The following is a 22,608-nucleotide window of genomic DNA, read 5'->3' as shown; positions in this document are numbered from 1 at the left end:
ACAGACAGACAGATAGATAGATAGATAGATAGATAGATAGATAGATAGATAGATAGATAGATAGATAGATAGATAGATAGATAGATAGATAGATAGATAGATAAGTCTGGACAATTAAACAGAAAGGTGCAAAAATAAACTGTAAAGTAAGAGTGACAATTCTTTCCAGGGTAAGTTTTAGCCACTGACACCACTATTTTAGGGTTAGAGAAGGATGACCGGGACTGATTTTGTACAGAAAAGGTCTGCAAAGATATGAAAAAAAAAAAATTACTTACTATATTAAACTAAACACACTCTTTTCCTAACTCAAACTAAATCCCTTTTATCACCTAAACCTAAAATATTTGGTAGTTGGGGTTTTGTAATGTTTATCAAGCCCCTGCCTACCTAGGAAAGCCAAAAAGCAATGCTGTTATGATACTTTTATATTTATCTAGAATTATGTTATGCATGTTTTGACAATTATATTTAGTTTACAAACAAACAATAACTACATTTTTCTGACAAACAGGTTGATTCTTAGAAATGAAAATCTTCTAATGGGATAAAAACATTGAATATGTCATTGTCACCTCATAACCTCTTAATATTAAAATACATCCTACATATTAAAAGATCTGTGTCTTTGTTTGCTATATTGAAGCTTTTTTTTTTTTTTTTTTTAACTATACTGTTATTGTAATTCAGTTTATTATGATAGTGAGTGTTAAAATAGTGCAATGGGATAAACATGAATCTGGATAGAAATGGGGGCAGGTTTTGAACAGTAAACATATAGCAATATTAACTGAAATATTCTGCAAATAAAGGTTTTAGAAGCATTATATGATTTAAAATATGTCATACTGTTGAGTAATTGCAGGATGCTAAGATAGTGTGTAACACTGATGTGTGTCTAATAGGTTTTGGACACCAGTAGAGCTCTGTGGCACAGATAAAGACAGTTAGTAGATAGCAGAACATTTTATTATCCATTCGGATTTTTATGTGTTTTGTGGAACAGTGTATCATCAGCCTTGTCCTCTAAAGTTCGAAAGTTTGCAATAATTCAAGTGTTTGAGCTGTGTCCTTGCAGTCACTAGGAATGCAGACAATGAAAAAAAAAAAAGTAAAAATCTGACTTTACGTGAATCAGGACTAAAGCGTGACTGTTGAATAATATGCATGATAATACAATATTTTGATGCTGTTTATCTAAAGTGCATGCAATAATATTTTTTAACCTTTGCTGCTCTAGTATAAACTGAAACAGCTGAACAAAGGCTGCCTGGGGTTCATCAGTGTATGGAGATGTAAATATAAAAGCTGAATCACCAAAAACACCAGCTGCGAATGATTGTGAATTGTATTTATATGGATATGTGATTAAAAGTGAGTGGAAGGAGATCTGCACAGAGGGAATGGCAGCAGAGGCATCAGAGAAATGTGAGGGAACAAGGTTATCCCCCTCTGGATGTGTGTCAGTTGGCGAGGGGTGAGGAATGGCGGGGCTGTCATGCTGTTATCAGCGTCTAGGTCTCAGTGTGTCAGGGTCAAGGGGAACGAGATGAGAGGGAGAGGAGAGGGAGAGGGGAGGGAGGGGGGTCGGAAGGAGCGGGGGTGGACGGCGGGAGGAGGACCACACCTGGTGAAGGCACGCTTCAGGAGCGTGGAGGAGCGCACGCTTTCCAAACGCCAGCCAAGACCAGCCAGAATGGGAGAGTTTAGGCAGAGCTGCACAACCAGTTCTAGCCTTGACATGTGTTCTGAATGACGTAAATACAGTAGGCCTAAATGGTGTGACGGGACGGGAGGGGGCCTCAGGACACTCTCCCCTGAATGCTTCATCTAAACGTCTGCAAACCAGAATTATTGTGACATTAAGTTTGAAGGCATATTAATATTTAGCAAATATATATATGCTGCGAACTACATAGCCTGGCTAAAAAACATTCTGCACCTGAATGTAACTGTGCAAATATGTGAAAACTTATTTATTACATAATTACTGCAGCTGTAACAATTTCTTTAACCTTATCTGATGCACTGAGTAGCTGCTCATTTCTTAAATAATCATCTAAGAGGAAAAAGAAAAGATGTTGCACTCCTCCAGACGGGTCGAATTATTGCATCAAGCAAAGAAAGCAGCTAAGGAGATGTTGAAACTACAAAGTTTGGGTTAAAAACAGACCAGTGGTGGCTGCTGGTCTTTAAAACAGGGGAAGCTCATCTTACGGCTCCATCATAAAACTTGTCGTATTATAGCAAAGCAATTAAAAATAAAAAGAATGTGTAATTGTGGCTGTTCTGCTTCACCTATACTATAAACCCACAGCAACACACACTTGCAGGTGTATGACTTGACCCTTTTTCTCTTCAGCTGATGTAGTCACTGTAAACCACCTTCCACTGATATCCCATGGGGCTCAGCTCCAACTTGCTCCGATGCTTGTATGTTTCAAAATTACTGTCAGCCCAAACAGGTTCAGCCGTTCAGACCAATACCTACTCTTTCGAACAGTTCATCCAATCCAACGTCCAAAGTCCAGCATCCTGGCCCTGTCTACTGACCAATTCACCCCCAGAAACGCTGAATGTCCATGGGAGGGTTTTGGGTGGGATGATTTGATGCCAATGACCACCAGGCGACCCTGCAGTGATAAAAGCAGCTGGGTGCTGCCTCACAGACAACTGTAAATGTTATGTTTGGAGATTCAAAGATTTAAAGATTCAAAAATTTGATTTGCCATTTGTGCATACATATACACATAGGAAGTTTTGTGCAGTCATTCAGAGAACAGATAAAAGATACTACAAAAACACATAATTCTGTAAAAAAAAAAAAAAAAAAAGTACAACACACACACATGTGTGCGTGTGTGTGTGTGTGTGTGTGTGTGTGTGTGTGTGTGCGTGTGTGTGTGTGTGTGTGTGTGTGAACTTCAACCCAGGAGACAATAAAATGAAATAAATAAATAAATACACCACTGAAATGTTTGTTGAAATTGGATCATACAAAAAACTGTTTCAACAAACACAATGTGAAGACAATTCAAGGAACTGGGACTAAACAGGTGCAGTTTCAGTTTGATAGAAAACATAAAGATTGGCCTGTGTTTTAATGGAAAAATGGTCATGTGGCCTGATGAGTCCAGATCAACCCTTCTCCAGAGTGATGATGCATCAGGGTGAGAAGTGAGGCAGATGAAGGGATTACCCATCATGCCTAGTGCCTACAGTACATCTGCAGGTTGATTCAGTTGGTCAAGTCAAGGTTGAGCAACATTATATGCAAAAAATGACAGAAATAAATGCTGTTACATTGCAAAAACTGCTCACAAATGCATGCTGTACTCAAAACTAAAAGTGGTCCAACAAATTATTGTATGTGGGACTTTTTTTTTTATCCCAGCTGTGTATATGTGATGTTGACTTTGTATTACAGACAACTGAAAATGATCAACAATTTGTTTATTCAAGAGCAGTGGTGGAAAAAGTACTCCAATTATTTACTGAAGTAAAAGCCTTACTGTGAAAATACTCCACTGCAAACTAAAGTTCAACATTTGCTTATCAAACAATGCATGCACTATCAACATCAATGCAAATATTGCTTCACTGAATGTCTTCCATAATCATAGAAAATAGAGAACATAAGCTTTTGCTCAGTATGTGCGCAGCTGAAGACCATAGAAAAAGGAATATGATCAAGACATACACAGATATAGATTCTTCAACAAAACTGAACTGTTAGCATTTTTTTTACAGAAATTGTAAAGAAAAAAAAGAGCACACAGAGTAATGTGAAAGACTGGAGAAGAGCAAGTGATGATGCAAAATGTGTGAAAACATTTTTTTCTTTATCTCCTTTCTTTTTGTTATGTTCTGTAAATAAATGCTATAAACTTTAATTGGGAATTGGATTGTTGTGTCTGTGGCCTCTCACATTTTTCAAGACATATAAATACACTACATAAAAAGTGTGATATTCATGTTATATTCATTTTCATATTTTTGCTAGATTCAGAGACAGTTTCTTCCCAAGAGTCAAAAGTCACTACGCTTCCCTCAATGTATCCTCATGCAATCACTCCCAGTAATGTGCACAACCCTACATAATGTGAATTATGTGCTTTAAGTCGTGCAATAATCCTCTGAAGTTTATGCAAGATTCTCTGTTCTTGTAATAACAACGTAATATTTATTCAATATTTATCAAACCTAAATGCACTCTTTTTATGGACCCGATTCACAGATGTACATACTGTTAATATTCTTGATATTGTGTCTATTCATATTTTGTCTATTTTAGTTCTACTCTTATTTTGGTCTTTGTAAAAATAAATGAACAACTAAATACACTCTATTTTATTGTTTTAATTTTTAGTTTTTGTAATTTTATCTTTGCTCTATTTTTATTTTCTAACGTATTGTTTGTTTGTTTTTTTCGTATTGTTGCACTGCACTATTCTATTCTATTCTATTCTATTCTATTCTATATGATCTATATTTATAGCTTAAGTCCCACCCATGGAGTCCTTCAACATCACATATCAGTCAAGCCAAAGTAAACATGATGATGGTGCATTTTTGAGCTGTACATTCTGTCGTAGTTTCATCACTTGGTACAAAATCTTCTTCAAACAGCTCTTGGAAGTGGAGCACTGAAAGAATAAACAAATGCCCTTATAATCAAGCTCTTCTGTTTTTGGTCAGTACAAGGGCTTGATGTCACTAATGTTCCACCACCAAGACAAGTGACGCGATACATCCGCTGAAACTGCACAAGGTCATCTGCTGAAATAATAAGCAGAGTACTGACACAGCTCATGTTTAGTGTGAACAGCAGACAACAAAAATGGAAACTACACTATGAGCTTCAATGCCCTTATGAGCACTGAACCGCCGTAATGGAAGACGATGGGTACAATTTACTATCACAGTTTATTTTTACTTTTTCTACCCAATATATTTCATACTATTTAGCAAAATTAATGACTGAATTTGTTTGATAATGCATACAAAGATTTTCTAGGAGCTAAAACTCCCTTTCTATAGGTGTTGTAGTTCATACTTTCTATTTCTTTCTAAATAAAATTAGTATCACAGTAAACCTGTTTTGAAAGTCATCTCAGGAGGTATGAATCAACTTCATTGCTGTAGAAGATGAATAGTGCTTAACTGTGGCTTGCTATGATGAATAAAACAGATTCTTTTCGAATAGGTGGGTGTTTCAGCCTGCAAACCGTCAGGTCAACCGAGAAAACCATGGTGTTATTGAAAGCATCACTAATGACTATTTTTGTGCCTGAGCACACTCTGTTAGCTCCATATGTCCGATAACCTTGAACACACAATCAGTTTTCAGAAGAATTTTTGTCACAGCTGCATTACTGCACAACAATGTGTCTCAACAACAATACTGACTCTGATTGATCTGAATGTGAGTTACGCAGATGAAAAGTCGATATCAAAGTGCAGATGAAGAGCTCCATACATTTATATATTAACAAGAGCGATCCACACCAGATGATGATGATATAACTTGAGGTCAAATATAAATGTAAATTCACTACATCCATATATAAAAGCTGATACTATGTAAATCCTGATGCATTTCTTGATGTTGCATTCTTTTTTTTCTTTCCCTTCTCTATGGGGTAGGGAATGACGCTGTAAACACAATATTAGGTGGGTTTCCATCCAAAATGTATGTATGCAAATTTTAACCCAATTTCCAAAACAACAGTTGGAAGATCTGTTACAGTATAATTTGTCTGTTAGTGATACAAGCATCATTTTTATTTTTGCAATATTCAGATTGTTTCCCATGTTACTCCCATATATTTCTGCTTTCAAATATTTAAAAATAACCTAAAATTATCATCTGAGTGTTTAGAATAAAGAGCTCTGAAATTCTATCAAAGATGACGATGTATTGTAGAGAGATGAAGTAAAATTATTTTTAGTAATGGTCTGGGTAGTTATGTGACCACTAGAAGGAGCAGTGAGTCACTCTGTCGGTCCCTCATGGTAAGGAAAACTGACACCATGGGTTCTTTGACCAAAGTGTTAGAAAGTGACCAGATGGGATGAGAACCACTAAGAAACAACTTTTAGAGTCAACAAAAGGGACAGAGGGATAAAATTGAAATTCAATCTAAATGAAAATAATGAAGTTTGATGCTGAAATAGCAGCGTTTCTTCTACATGGGTGAGTTTGATTATGAGGCTAATGAAGGTATAAAGTTATTTTGTGACAGTGGCGGATCCAGAAAAAATGGAAGGGGGGGTAAATCTGGACTTTTAAAATGATCATACACTAACAAAATAAATACAGTTTAAGCTCACTAATGTGATCACTTTTGGAACCAAAGCAAAGAGTTCACTTTAATAAGGTTGTCCTCAGTTATGGCATTGAATTCCATTCCATTACAAATTATTTAAAATTAGAAACAACAGGATGCAGTAGAGGTATAGGTCTATGTTTGACAACTTTGTGTGATTCACTCAATCACTGACTGTGTTCCACAGCCACTCTGATATATTTCATATTCAGTCCATGCAGTTCTATAGTTCCAGCTGTGTAATACCATCCATACTTTCTGTAGCTGCCTGTTTTTCAAGCAGACCCAAATGCTGCTTGAAGAGACAGTTGTCTCTTGATGATTAGACTTTAGTCTAGTTTAGATTTAACTCCCTTTACCATAATAGATTCTCATTATAAATGGTGCATGCTCAGTAGACCCCCCCACCTCCAATACAAGAGATAGGAGAGCCTTGGGGTGCGTACATTTTCAAAGTACATGTGGCAAATAGTTCAGTAAGTGACTCTGTTGCCCATATTATGTGGGAGACCAAGTTTTGAATCCTGGCAAGAATGGTTGCAAAATTAATTTCAACATTTTCAAAGGGGGGGGGCACGGCACCAAGGGGGCCAGTGGATAAAGCCGCCATTGTGTGATGTTATTATCTTTGCTAAGTTGCTATTTGTTGATCCACAATTCAGACTAAACTATGACAGTTCTGACCTTGTTTGTTCAATTTCAGACAGATCTTTAGTTCAGCTATTTGTAACACAATCCACACGGAAAACGGAGGTGATTTGTGCTTTTACTGTGGCTGTTTTCTGTCTAAAAACAGAGCTAAGCTAACAGAGCTTCAACGTAAACTATCAGCTGACGCAACATGTGACGATTATGAAACACTGTTATCTGTAGTGACAATCAAAATAAGTGGCAATGAGTTTTAGTTTGAAGAAGAAAACCTGATGGTACCATGGTGGTTTGGGTCTTACATGTGTTCTGGTACATGATTTCCCCGTAATGATGAGTTTCGAATATTAATACTACATAGAACAACTTTGACCTGTAAGTTGTCTTCTAATTTTAATTGCTAGCTTTCTATGAACCAAGCAAATACTGATATTTTCCCATTTTTACTGTATTTTTAGATTGATTTGTGAACCCAAGTGAGTCCTTAAAACCATGACAAAGGACATTTTTGTGGATTAAAAGTTAAAAGTTCTACTGTTTCCTGTCAGATATTCTAATGGCAATAAAGAAGAGCAGCTGATGTTTGGTCAGATCATTGATGGTCCGGTGCATCAAAGCAATGATCCAACAGTGAGTCTGAGGTCCAGCTCGTGTCTTATCATTTTGTGTGAAACATCTATGTGTTTAATCAAAGAGAAAAGGGATGTTGGACTTTTGGTACAGATAACACAATCGCTGTGGTTGGCAGTTGTGAAGGGCAGCGTCTGATGCTCAGCGCCAAGGTGAGACCAAACACCAACACAGCAGGCAAATAAACACCCTTCACACTGGTAATAACATGTCCGTCCTGCTGCTTGATGGCTATCTCTTGGCAGATAGTGAGGCTCGGGTCCTGCTCTCTTACATAATCATGAACCAAATCCATCCACCACGAACAACCCCCCCAGCCTGTCACTGGTGTTGTTGTGCCCAGGGGGATCCGTAGCCTTGACTAGCTGTGATCTGATTAGAGGCTTGTTGGGGGGTTTTAGGGAGGCGGGGGATGGGGGTGGTGGTGGTTAGCCACTCTGTCAGCCTTGAGGAGATAAAGTAATACCTCCTGGACCTCCAACCTGCTCCACAGTCGTGATGCAATCAACAGCCTGACAACTATCACTCACTGCCAACATGACCAGTGTTTGTGTTTATGGGGAGGGGTTGACCAGGGTTATACTGTAATTAGAATAAAAATACACCACAGTTTGAGGAAATACCAGTTTTTTCTGCCAAAGCTAAAATGAAACAATTAAAATTTCCCTCTCAAATGGATTTGTTTTAGGATGAATTGATGATACCTGTTAAGAAAATAAGGAGTAAGAAAGCTTGAAAAAATATAGTTCACATAAATACAATACCAGAAATACCAAAGGATGATTTATTTCTACCAAAGGATTATTATTTCTGTGCACGTGGTCATTTTTGTTGATCACAACAGATATGAAGACATTTTTCCTGCATCCACTTAATACTTCAGACACACAAATGATCATCACAGATATGATATCAAATATGCTTTTATCAGGTGCTTCATGTTTCCTTTACCAAAACCAGTACTATGTAGTAATAAAGTACACAATAAATAAAGTACAAAATATGAAGTACACTTCATATTTTTATTCTGTTTACTTTCAATTTTACTTCACTACATTTCCTAACTCAGTTGCATACTTCTAAATTTTTAATGCACAGTACAGTTACTTGTCACAAAAAATAAATTCAAGGAAATTTGGTGTTTCATCGCTGAGTTTACTGCAACAAAGTCAGGAAGCTGATTTCTCATTCGGCCTAACTGCATAATGCACAAGTGCAAAACACGGTCCACACTCAACCTGCCCATAATCTGTTGATGTGAGGGAGGGTGAATGAAGCTATGAAGCTTTGGATTTCTTGTTTACAAAGTGTCATGTTAGACAATGTCCATGTTTTGAGGTGTCACATAATAAGCTTCATAGTTTTCCTTTCTTTCTTTTTTTTTTTTTTTTTTTGTCAAAATCCTGGCATTTATAATAACAGCAGCGGCCTACTCCTGTTTAGGGTTTGGAAACCTTGTTTTGAAGTGTGTGATGTATAGACATCATTTTCATTATTTGACAGCTTGTCTTTTACTTTACCATGTTTTAGATCCTGGAGAACCTTTATAATATTCAACATTCTGACTGCCTTTGGTTGTTATTAACATTAACATGTACTTTTGCTTTCATTAATTGAGTACATTTACTTGTAGATTACTTGATAAATTTAAGTACAGTAATTACTAGATACTTAAAGGCCCAATCCCAGTTCATCCCTTGGCCCTCCCCCTTCCCCCTACCTCTATTGGGATTACTGTAACAGTCAACCATGTGTTAATTTTATTTATCTGGTTGACATCATCTTTGTCAAATAAAAGTGAATTGATGTATGATTATTAGTTTGCATGCTGACTTACAGTCTTACAGTTAGACAGTCAGTAATTGTTCCAAATTCCATTCCATATACATGATATAAGATATAAGATTGTGATCAACTTGAGATGAGGTGCTGCATACTAGTATTTGCATTTCTGCAGTTGAGAAGATCTATTACTATTACATGCTGAATTTACAATCTAGCTGCACTCAATTTACCCCCCTGTGCTAATACCCCATAACAATAACACTGTTACATATATCTAGAAAAAAACAACATTTTTTATACATCTGCATAAAAAAAAACATACCCCTTCAAGCTGTACTGAAGTTTTTCTTGACAGTCCTGTCGTTTATTTATCATTTACTATAATAAATTTCACTTTATTTGGATATTCAAAACTACATCGTTAATGCAGGGAAAAAATAATGGGGGGGAGCTCATCCCCTACACTTTTCAAATGCTTGATATACCCCTGTACTCAAGAATGACTTAACAGTACTTTATACAACACTGACCAAAACTGTAGTGTATAGGAACAATCTACCAGAATATTTAACTGAAATTATCAGCGAGAGTAGCTACAAAAAGAAATTAAGAACATTAGAAAGAAATCAGTTCAGGTACATATGAGTGATTTTTATCAAGTAAACACTGTAAACTAGAATCACTTTCCAAACATCAGTGACTTATTTTAACATTGCTGTTGTTATGCTTGTTTTAATGTGATACTATACTATGTATGAACAAATAATCCACTCTTATTTTTTTTTTTATTTATTTACTGGTTATTGTCAATAATGAAATGTTAAACCATTTTGTTTTGTTGATTTTCGTGATATTAACTGGTATATGATCTAAATATTACAATTATGTTTTTGTTTTATTGGTGGTTGTGATTAATCACATGTGAATGGTGTGTAAGTCTTTTTGTTTATAAAGTACCATAGTAAATGCAATAAAAATACATAATGAATTTTCAGACATTTGTTTTCACTTCATGGAGGAGGTTGCAGAACCAGGGCTGTGGCGAGGGGGCGTGTGGACAGGAACCCCCCGGCCATCCAGGCAGACAGGTCACATTGACACGCCGCTTGTGGGTGCAGAGACCACTGGTCTGAGGCTCCATCTGCAGCCACTGAAAAATGTAAAACACAGAGCATAGTATGTCAATAAATGATGATAAATCAGTAAGAAGACGTTAAATATATAGAAAAATTCATCTGAAAGTGGACAGAAAAGTAGTTCTAGGTCTTTAAGGATAAATTTGTCTTCATAACAGAGAAATCATGGCTATAATAAATAGCTTCCAGAGTCAGCTGGATAAATAACTTGTAAGCAAAGATAGAGATATTAATCAAATTTGATTTATTACCTCCGCCAAGGAGGTTATGTTTTTGCCAGGGTTTGTTTGTCTGTCTGTTTGTTTGTCTGTCCGTTAGTGTGCAACATAACTCAAAAAGTTATGGACAGATTTTGATGAAATTTTCAGGGTTTGTTGGAAATGGGATAAGGAAGAAATGATTAAATTTTGGTGGGGTGAGGGGGCCCACGGGGGGGGCCACTGATCAGCCTTGGCGGAGGTCTGCGCTCTCCGAGTGCTTCTAGTTTATCAAGTGTTAGTGTCCGCCAAGGAAATATATGACAGCCTTGATCCTGAACTGTAAGTGAAAACTATCTGATTCACCGCCTCACTAGTCGACTTTAGAGAATAACCAGCCAGTATTTTTTTTTTAATGTCTGTAAATATTCATGGTGTTTCTACAGCCATTTATAAGTTGTAGATATGATGTTAACTGTTACAGACAATGATATACTAGATCCTATCAATTTTTCCTCTTCCCTCATCTGATGTACCATCATACAGAAGGAAAAACATACATTCTGAGATCATTTAGCATGACGTGTGTCATACCGTGTGTATTCAATTGTGTACTCTTTATGTCAGATTCAACCAGTCTCACTGACTGATGAACATCTCTATTTGGTGGTGATGTAATTTCTTACTTAATGGAGAAGGAGGATGGAGAGATGGACGAGATGATATAATTCACAGATGTTCATTTGTGCAGGACAGAAAAAGAACAAATCAATACAGCCACAGAAACATAAAAACAAAGTTCTAGGTCATACACAAAGGATTAAACAGAAATAAGTTGTTGATCCATTATTTCCAGCAGATATGGCAGCTGTTTAGTGTTTAGTCATGGTAATAAAATTCTGCAGATGGGCTACATATTCACCAACTGGGCATAAGATTATGACCACTGACAGATGAGATGGAATTAATGTTCAGTATTTTTTTGCAATGGCAGCTTTCACTGGGTTGGATATACACTCCTGACCAGTTGAAAAATTGCATGAATGTACATTTTGCACTGTTGGATCTTAAGAAGGTTCTAAGTAGAGTTTCAAAATACAACCAGGAGAAATGGGAGTGAGCCAAAAAAAATTGTGTAAGCAATTTATTGAAAACGAGAGTTAAACTGAAATAGGCTGTTCATCAGCCAGTCAAAAGTTTAAGACCACAGCCTTTAAAAGACAAAATCTGTGCAAAAATGTGGATTCAATGTCGTTGCCTGTCTGGCATTCACACTGTCATGACCTACAGATGGCAAAGGCAAAAAAGCTTTGTCTCTTTGAACGTGGTTAGATTGTTGAGCTGCATAAGCAAGGCCTCTGGCAACGTGTCATCGCTGCTGAGGTTGGACACAGTAAGACAGTCATTTTGAATTCACTGTCTGGAACTGATGTCCATTTTTGTTAACTTGTCTTGCCATCCATCCCCAAACGTTCTCAATTAGATTTAGATCAGGGGAACATGCAGGATGGTCCAACAGAGTGATGTATTCCTCTCTTCTCAGTCCTTTGTCAGGTGGGCATTGTGAACTGCAGTGTTGTCCTGTTTTTAAACCCAGTTATTACCACACAGACCAGGGCCCTCAGTCATGACGCATGCCCCCTATAACGTCTGTACATAGCCAGCTGCCCTGCACAACCTGAAGCTCCACTGTTCCACTGAAGGAAAAAGCACCTCAGATCATGATGGCCATGCCCCCTCCACTGGGCTGTGTAGAAACATCACCAGTGGGCTCTCCTTGTCATGCCAGTAATGTTGGAAGCCATCAGGACCGTTAAGGTTAAATTTGTTCTCATCAGAGAATAAAACTTCTTTCCACCTTTCAGTGTCTCATGTTTGGTGTCTCTGTCAAAGTCCAAACGGGCAATTTAGTGGCGTTGAAGGAGACGAGGCCTTTGAAGACGTTTTTTGTTCTTAAAGTCCTTCTCTGGCAGATGAAGGATACTGGGCTGCAGTCGGCAGCAGTAACCGCCTTAACTTGGGTCCAGGATCATCCTGTGTCTTGACGGACAGCTAATTGATTCCTCTGGCTCAGCACTGATGAAATTTGTGTGGGTCTACCACTGGACTTTTTTGTTCCAAAACACTCAGAATCTTTTAAGGAATTCCAAATAACTCTTACTGCGTCCAGCCTCAGCAGCGATAGCGTGTTCTGAGAGGCCTTGCTTATGTATGTATGTATGTATGTATGTATGTATGTATGTATGTATGTGTTTGCTCCTGGAGGATTCTGTTGGGTTTCTGTAAATTGGCTTAGAGTCTGGTTTTGACCAACTCTATATGTAAAGTGTCATGAGATAACTTTTGTTATGATTTGGCGCTATATAAATAAAATTTGATTTGATTTATGTAGCTCAACAATCTGACCATGGTCAAAGAGAGAAAGCTTTTTAGCCTTTGCCATCAGGAGGTCATGACAGTGTGAATACCAGACTGAAAATAACATTGAATCCACATTTTGGCTTTTAAAGGCTATGGTCTTAAACTTTTGATGAATGGCCGATTTCAGTTTAATTATTGTTTTCAATAAATTGCTTACTTAATTTTTTTTGGTCTCACTTCCATTTCTCCTTTTTGAATTTCAAAATCTACTTAGAACTTTCTTAAGATCCAACAGCACAAAATGTAAATCTATGCAATTTTTCAACTGGTCTCAAAATTTTGATCAAGAGTGTATTAAGTGGCAAGTGAACAATTAGTTGCTGAAAACAGAAAAATGGGCAAAGATAATCTGAGTGACGTTAATAAGGGTCAAAGTGTCCAATATCTGGGTCAGCATATCTCCAAAACTGTAGGTCTTGTTGAAGGTTTCCGATCTACAGTGGTTAACACCATAACACAAGGGGTCTAATGAAGAACAACCAGACCTTGGTTCCAACTGGCTACCTGTGGGATGTACTGGACAAACCAATCCAATCCATGGATGCCCTACAGTGCAAATTACTGGGTTTAAATGATCTGCTGGTGAAACCTTGATACCAGGTCATGTGGAGTTCAGGCCTCCTGTTTTTTGCAGCAAAAGCAAAGCTGACACAATATTAGGCAGATGGTGATACTATATATTTGTATACATTTCTTTTTTTTTCTCTATATTTTATGTTTCACTCGTGTAAATGTTCTTCTATATTTCTGGCACTTTATTTTTGTATTTGCTGCTGTCAACTGTGGATGTCCCAATGGTGGAATCAGTGAAATCTGATCTGATCTGTTACCACAGATGCTTGGCTGGGTCGAGATCTGGTTCTCTTTCCTTAAGGTACTGCCCACTGCAGACCAGGAACACCAAAGAAATCTGTAGTCTTCGAGATGCTCCGACCCAGTCGTCACCGTTACAGTTCAGCTCCTGTCAAGATCCTTCACTGTTCATTTTGCTTATTCTAATATTGGAACTCTGAGGACGAAATGTTCACTTCCTACTTAATACACTGAACAAAAATATAAATGCAACACTTTTGTTTTTGCTCCCATTTTTCATGAGCTGAACTTAAAGATCTAAAACTTTTTCTGTGTACACACAAGGTTTATTTCTCTCAAATATTGTTCACAAATCTGTCAAATTTGTGTTAGTGAACACTTGTCCTTTGCTGAGACAATCCATCCACCTCACAGGTGTGGCAGATCAAGATGCTGTGCCTAGGCTGGTCACAATAAAAGGCCACTCTAAAATGTGCAGTTTTATCACACAGCACAATACCACAGATGTCACAAGTTTTGAGGGAATATGCAATTGGCATGCTGACTTCAGGAATGTCCACCAGAGATTTTGCCTGTGAATTGAATGTACATTTCTCTACCATAAGCCATCTCCAAAGGTGTTTCAGAGAATTCATGAAGAAGACTGTGCGAGGAAAATGGTGGTCACACCAAATACTGACTGGTTTTCTGACCCCCTGGACCACCCAATACAGTAAAAGTGCACATTTTCGAGTGGCCTTTTATTGTGGCCAGCCTAAGGCACACCTGTGCAATAATCCTGCTGTCTAATCAGCATCTTGATCTGCCACACCTGTGAGGTGGATGGATTATCTCAGCAAAGGACAAAGGAGAAGTGCTCACTAACACAGATTTAGATATATTTATGAACAATATTTGAGAGAAATAGACCTTTTGTGTACATAGAAAAGTTTTGGATTGTTGAGTTCAGCTCATGAAAAATGGGAGCAAAAACAAAAGTGTTGCATTTATATTTTTGTTCAGTGTGTATATTGTATCCCACCCAGTTAAACAAGATAATAAACATTACCATTTCAACTATTGGTGGTCATAACTTTATGACTGACTGTGTGTGTAGCCTACCTGTTTTACTCATCAGTTGCTTCCTCTAGTAGAAGAAAATTACATATGAGATGCTGTGTATTTAACGATAATTATTGCAATTGCATAGGGATATATCAAACAAAATATAGAAGCACTGATGTTTGAGTGATGTGTGTAGTGATTTATGGATGGATGTTGTTGGTCATTGTTCCAGGTGTTTTAGAATATTTCATTCCTCCTGGTAGTGAGAACAAATGTGTTTCACATAGTTATACTTGTAAATGAAGTTAAAAACAAACCCTGCTCTAAATATTTTATGTTTCTCTGCTTGGTGTTTTAGGTTATTTCGTGGGAAATAATGGAATGCAATCATTTAGACCCAAACCCATTTTCACTTGATGATGCCCCTTTGAAACAAGTGCTTCCTGTCTTTTTTTAAACGAAGACTAAATATGACAAATGTAAAACTCAAATAAAATCTATGTCAAAAGATCTAACATTTGGATAACAGATAAAAGTCTAATGGCTAAGTTGCATAAAGATGAATGCTTTCTCCTCTGCTGCCTTAATGAACTCATATTTAAAACAGATCGCCGCCCGACAGGCTGAAGCACACTTTTTATGTCTCTTTCAATGATCGTATCTTACTGCAAAAACACATTGAAGAGTGCTGAGCAACAGGTCAGGGACAAACACGTCCCAATTCTGTGCCTTACAGCTTTCAGCTCTTTACCCTCTGCCTCATCAAACCTCAATGAGCTCCATAACACCCACTGAATAGAATATCAGCTCATCCATTTCTATTATCCCCTCTCCCTGTGTAACTTCAACTCAAACTTGGACATAAAATACAAAACTGAGCACAATATGTGTACACTTGCATAACGTTCACATTTATTTGGTTTCAAGTCCTAACACATTCTAAACATGCTTTTAACACGTAATGGATCACATTCTTCACAGGTAGTTAAAGTAACAAGAGCAGACAAGAGATTTCTGAAAAGAAAAACAAAAAAGGCGTTTCAGGTGTCTGTTCAAAGATGTGTGTAAATCTATTTTTCCCTGAGATATATCATGGTTTTTTCTATTCTTTTACTCTCCCCCAACCCCCATGCGCATCTTGTGCTCCTGTACAACAGGGTTCCAACAGTACGACAGCACAAAGGTTGGACAGATACGAGTCTGAAACTGCAACAACCTAGGTCTTACTTTTATTTTGCAGTTCATCCACAAAAGTCGATGATGAGTTTCAACGTAAAGTAACAGTATGCAAAACAAAACAAAAAAAAAAAAACAAGACCCAGGGCGTGAATTTACGTTGTTTCTGGGTTTTGTCGTCATCTGGTGTCATGATGTTCTGCATCAGTAAATAAGGCTTTAAGAGCAGCTTTAATCTCATATGAGTCCAACCCCAGTGATAACACAGCAATCCTGTCTGTAGTCGCGTGCCACGCATCAGGGTCACGCGAGCGAGTAAAAGCATGTAAACACAAGGAGATGTCATTCTGACCACAGCTCCGTTTTCTGATTGATAAATGATCATAAGCAGCATCAGCAGATATGATACCAGTGGCTTTGTTAGCGCTCCAGGTTACCTTGAACCAGATCACCAAACGAACAAGAACTGTGGCGCACAATGGAAAAATAAACCATTCATATCCTGATGTTTTGTGCAGTGAACACAGCAAACAGTCATTCACAAGATCACAAGACATATTCAGAAACATCAAAACGGCAGCAAGAATGCATCACATGAACGCTTAATCAGGATACCAACATTGTCATTGACATTCCTCCATCTTTGGTAATTAATTCATGATAACAGGGCAGAAGCAAAATAAAATGGATGATACTACTTTAATAGAAATTATGCAAAAAAAAAAAGGGAGGAAGAGGATCCCTGAAATGAGAGATTTAGGAATCTAAAATACTTAAATGTGGAGAGATGAATTAGTCTGAGGTAGAATATGAGGCAAAAATAGAAGAAAACATGAATCAGATTACAGACAAAATAACAGAACATTGGTGCAATGAAACCAATAAATAAGACAAAAAAAAAATCACCTATTTGAAAGTAAGCAACATGATGACAAATAAAGAGGTAGTTTCAGTACAGAAATTGCAAATGACATATCCCTTGTCTGCAAAAAAGTACAAATACAGAAAACAAAAAAAAGAACACTTTCTTCAGCACATGTGTATCAAAACGTGACAGGAAGTCATAACAGTGGCAGTAAGGTAGCGGTGGTTAAGTTTTTTAGTTTGCAGAGAGCCTGACTGATATTATTTGCTACCAAGGGTCCCTACTTTAAAGGAAAAATCCCCCTTCAGATCCTCTTCCACTGTCAGATCTCAGCAGTCTGTGATGTTCAGTGCATTCCAGGAGCTACTTTGATTCTTTGTTGGTGGCCGCCCTGAACCATCTACAGTTAGCGGTATCCTATGCTCACTTTGGCTTTTACAGAAAGGTGGGGGGATGGTTAACCATCAGTGCAAACAAAAAGCGCTCACCTTCAAAATCTGACACAGAAACCTGACAGCCGTTTTACATACATTCAATAGTTCTGCTATGAAACACCAGTATGTTTCTTAGAGATGGTGAAGAGTTTAAGGGGGATTTTTTTCTCTAAAAAAAATACATCACATCACTTAGACTTTTGTTACGTAAAATTACCTATCCCCAAGATTAAGTAGTTTAAAGGGTCACTTCAGCCAAATTATTTTTTGCCATTAAAATGTTTAATTCTTTGAAAACTTACCAACTTATCTTTCCAATTTGTATGTAGCACGTGGTAACAACAAGGTTGATGTAAAATGACATAAACCTCTTTCTGGAAAGACAAACTAATGTTAAATTCCTTCAACAGTTTTTTTTAATCATACAAACACCACAAACTTGTACTCAGTCTAGAGAAATTCTAAGCATAAAAAATGTCTGTGGTGGGATGTAAGAAAATACATTTAGTAAAATGACTCTTTAGCCTAGTGATCAATGATATACCTTTTGCACAATATTCTCTGAGTGAAATTGTCAGCGGAGTGTTATTTCACCCAGGTTTGGAACCAACACATAAAATGCAAAAAAATCTAAATGATTCCAGTGATACAATAAAGGCTTCAAGATGCCAGTATTGTCCTTATAAAATGTGTCTGGCATTGCATGAATAAAACGTTCTTCGTAAACCACTGTGAACAAGAGAATGAGTTTTTAAAAATAATGTTAAAAAAAATAGAATTAGAAAATGATAAGGGATACCTTCACTCCCCCCCCCTCCCCAAAAAAAAAGACAATGAATATGTGAAAAACAACAAAAACCCCAAAACATTCACAATAACTACAAAGGTACATGAAAATGTATAAAAATTAAAGATGAAAAGAGGCTAACAGAAACATTGTAAAGTGGAACACTGCTTTTAACTGGTGGTGTTTGTTAAGGCTGCAGACAGAGAGCGAGAGTTGATGCCATCTCGCTTCATCCATTCTGATTAACAGTGAAAAATCAGTCCTGCATGTCTCACCTTCAAACTATATCCACTTTCACTGAATGAGGGGGGGGGGGGGGGTAGGGAAAATAAAGTGAAAAACAAAACACTTGTCTACAAAGGACCTACAATGTCCTGGAACCTACATCTACTAATACTACAAGTACATCAGCGTGGTCGCCGAGGAACTCCTGAATGCAATACATAACACTCACTTTACCCTGTTTAGATCCAGGTCGGCAGGGACCTGAGAGAGAGGAACACACTGGGTGGGCAGTGGCCAAGGTCAAGGGTCAAGGTCTCTGAACCTCACCGTCGTGTGCAAAAAAGAGAGTCATTGCGAGGACTGCATTTTGTCTGCATTTCAAATTGTTCGCCTAACGTTATGAAATGGCTTTGGGAATCAAGAGGACACTTCGAGTGGTCTGAAATGATCAACTCATACTTAAAAATAAAGCCCATTTACTATGGCTTTTAAAACTATGTGCATATCTGTCACAGAGGGTAAGCAAGCCGGGGGTAAGTCTTCTAAATTCTGTAAACCAAGACTGGTTTCCTGAATCTATTCTGGTACAAAACTGGTTAAAGAGATAATCCAGACGACTTTGGTTTGAAAACACAAAGATGTAGCAGGTTGGTAAATAAAACAGCAGGTTTCCTTTAGCTGACAGAGGTCCTTAACCCACTCAGAACCTGACATCCTGGCCTGAACAGAGTCACTTTCTAGCATCTCTTTGGTTTAGGTCTGATTTCAACAGCAACAAACTTTGGATCTGTGCAAAAGCTAGACTAAACCTGACAAGACCTGAGAAATGGCATGCTGCCACATTGATCAGCCAATCAGAAAACAACAAACGAGAGCTGCGTCGGATGAGAAACATCACATTCCACCAAATCTAGTATGAACTGCCCTGGTGAACTTTGTTGCTTGGTTTTAGTTTTTTGTGTGAATGCCAACAGTGAACAGCAAAGAATGCTGAAGTGTTAACCATGTATTCTTACTTATGGTTTTGCTTTTGAAGACCCATCCAGAATCAGGAAGACGGTGGGTCAGGGTTATGTTTTGTCAACTTTTTTATGACCACTAGACATTTCCTAGAAATGTCATGGATTATCACTTTAACCAGGTAGAGCCAGCAACGTGGATCTTAGTTGACCTTATACAAGAACCAGTACAATACCTGGGTTCCTGGCACTAAAGGCAGCAGCAGCAGAGTGAAAAACAAAGGAGTCATGTCTGCTCTCTCTCTCTACATATATATATATGAGTGTGTGTGTGTGTATGTGTGTGTGCACGAGTGTGTGCATGTTTAGCAGCATTTAGAATGAAATCCGGCAACATACTCATCTGTCCAGCAGAGGGTGTCCCCTCTGATTAATTTCTTATTCTGATCCTTCATTGATAAGAAATCTTTTTTGTTGAGCTATCAGCTCCCAACCCATCAATGGGTGTTGGAGAAGCATTGCATAACACTTTGGTCAAAAAAAACAAACAAAAAACCCCCAATAAAACTAACAGAAAAACCTAGCTATCCTCCCTTCCCCTGCAATAAAGCCTTAGATCCCCAGTCTATGATTGTAAAAAATACCCGTATGCTCCTTTTTCAATGAAGATCCCACAGATCCAGCTGTCACCTTAACTCATGGAATGTTAAATTGACAAGACCGCCTCTCATTGGCAGGATGCCTGAGAGCCCATGCAAATAAAGCAGCAAAATTTTGCTAAATTAATTTGCAATTTCATTGTAACAAAACACTGTTCTCAAATCTTTGATTTACGCAGCTCCTTTCAACATTCAGTCATTCAGTGATTGAGGTACCAAAGCATCCACAGGGATTTGGTTTTAGACTGGGCAACTCTTCATTTAACGGCAAGAAAAGGTACCTGAAAATAGCAACAACATCTTCCTGAGGTAGTCTCAAAACACTCGTCACATGTGTCTGTCCGCCTCCCGTCTGAATAAAATAAACTCTTTTAAAGTCTAGCTCTAACAATGGCAACACTGACACATTGAGCAAACTGGATACACACTTGTAAACTCCAAAGACCAATGCATCTATGCGCATTTGTTTTGTACAGAAGCATGTGCACAGTGTAAATCAGCATACATTCAGCTCTGTCGTGTAATAAATATATAAAGAAAAAAGTTACAAAAAACAAACTAGCTGCTTGTCACATTCACAAGAGGGGAGACCATTCCCTCGACTCGCGAGGTCGGGGGAGTCTAGTTTGCGGAGGCGGTGGTCACACAGGGCGACGGGCCGATCCTGTAGCTGGTCAGGCTGGATTTGCAGGAGTGCAAGACTGCTTTGAACATTAGGGGGAGCTGCTCCAGAGGGATATTCACCAGCTTTCCTGCAATTGAATGCAACACAGCATTAGCATAGTGTAGTTTAGTACATACGGACACAAATCACAATTTATTTTAAATGACATTCTTGACTGGAGCGTGTCAAGGCATAGTTTCTCAAAATAAAATTCCTGCTGGAAAGCCTTTTACCAGCTTGGGCTTGGAAATATTTTCTTTCACTCTGGTAAAAAAAAAAAAAGCTGCATTTGAAGGCCACGTGTTGACAACTGCAGAGATTTGATTTGCTGAAGAGGCTGTTAGAAGAATCTCATCCATTGTTAAATGTTTCGTATTTGTCCTGTGTTGTGTTTAGGATGATATGTGAATTCTTGGGCTTGTTTATTGAAGTCTTCTGTATTTGAGTCCATGTAAGTTTGTAGAGTCACGTCAGGCATCTTGGGTGGGTTTGGTTAAAACCTCCAACAGTGAAGCAGAATATCTGCTGTTTATCTACCTTCACAACGTGCAACACTGAAGCATATTTGTCTTACAGAGGTTCTTGTGAGATAAATGCGTTTATCATAGAAGAGTAAAGATCTATCATCATGTTCTAAATGCAGCTACTGAGCCATACCTGACCTCCAGCTGCATTAATAAACCTCCATCAGTGGTGGATCCAGAAAAAAATGGAGGGGGGGCCAGGAGAATGGCAGGGTCCAGGGTTGGAGCCCCGGTGGAGGTTCAAGGAGGCAAAGCGAAGGAAAATTAACAGTATAAATGCTTCAAATCACATAAAACTGTGCTTTGTTTTTTTATCATCATACACTAATACAATGAATACAATTTAAGCTCACTAATGTGACCACTTTTGGAACAAGAGCAAAGAGTTCACTTTAATAAGATTGTCCTCAGTTATGGCACTGAATTCCATTGTATTCATAATAATTTAAAATTAGAAACAACAGGATACAGTAGAGCAGTGGTTTCCAACCTTTTTTGGCTCGTGACCCCATTTTAACGTCACAAATTTCTGGCGACCCCAGACATTAAAAATGGAGACATTTTTTCCTAAAATTAATTTGCCTTTGATCATGTAATAGTTTTCTATACTATGTTGCAAGTAAGCGATAATTTTATAAAACATTTAGTCTATATAATGTATATTATTATGGACGGAGGCAGAAAAGCCAGGTGTAGATTACTGCACAAAGTGAGAATTTTATTTTCCTTGGTCAGGATATGTGCAGTCAGTCCAGCTTGGATTTACAAAGCTGACAATTAATGCTGAACAAACAATAACTCAAACTATGAATTATGAAAGAGCTGCAGCATCTGAAACCGATCACAATGAACATTTGAAAGATAAACAGTACCACAGTGCTCCAGTTTCGGCTTCAGAGTTTGTCATGTCTTTTATGTATTATGATTGTCTCTCTCAACTCACTATATATTTTTTATAAGTAAGATTTTATTTTCATCAATAACTAGAAATTTCAGATGACTCCATTTGAATTCCAGGCAACCCCACGTGGGGTCCCGACCTCAAGGTCGAAAAACACTGCAGTAGAGGCATAGGCCTATTTTTGACAATTTTGTGTGATTCAGTCAATCACTGGCTGTGTTCCACAGCAACTCAGATATTCAGTTCCTGCAGTTCTATAGTTCCTACTGTATAATACATTCCACACCTTCTGTGGCTGCCCGTTTTTCATGCAGATCCAAATGCTGCTTGAATAGACAGTTGTCTCTTCAAGATTTGACTTTAGTCTAATTTAGATTTAACTCCCTTTACCATATAGACTTGTCATAAATG

The 22,608-nt window shown here is 37.8% G+C and overlaps 1 protein-coding gene across 1 annotated transcript in view; it reads right to left on the bottom strand.

Moving 5' to 3' along the window:
- Positions 1-18,350: 18,350 nt before the first annotated feature.
- Positions 18,351-22,608, bottom strand: part of nr6a1a (nuclear receptor subfamily 6, group A, member 1a) — a 32,841-nt gene continuing 28,583 nt past the window's right edge. The window contains exon 9 of the mRNA XM_030143790.1: positions 18,351-20,860. Within this exon, the coding sequence (XP_029999650.1) occupies positions 20,730-20,860 (131 nt within the window). The 3' untranslated portion in view covers positions 18,351-20,729. The remainder of the gene's footprint in view (positions 20,861-22,608) is intronic.

This window comes from Sphaeramia orbicularis, chromosome 9, assembly GCF_902148855.1.
Source record: "Sphaeramia orbicularis chromosome 9, fSphaOr1.1, whole genome shotgun sequence".
In the NCBI taxonomy this organism is placed as follows: Eukaryota; Metazoa; Chordata; class Actinopteri; order Kurtiformes; family Apogonidae; genus Sphaeramia; species Sphaeramia orbicularis.
The sequence above is the reverse complement of the archived record's forward strand: the minus strand, read 5'-3'. Positions and strand labels throughout refer to the sequence as shown.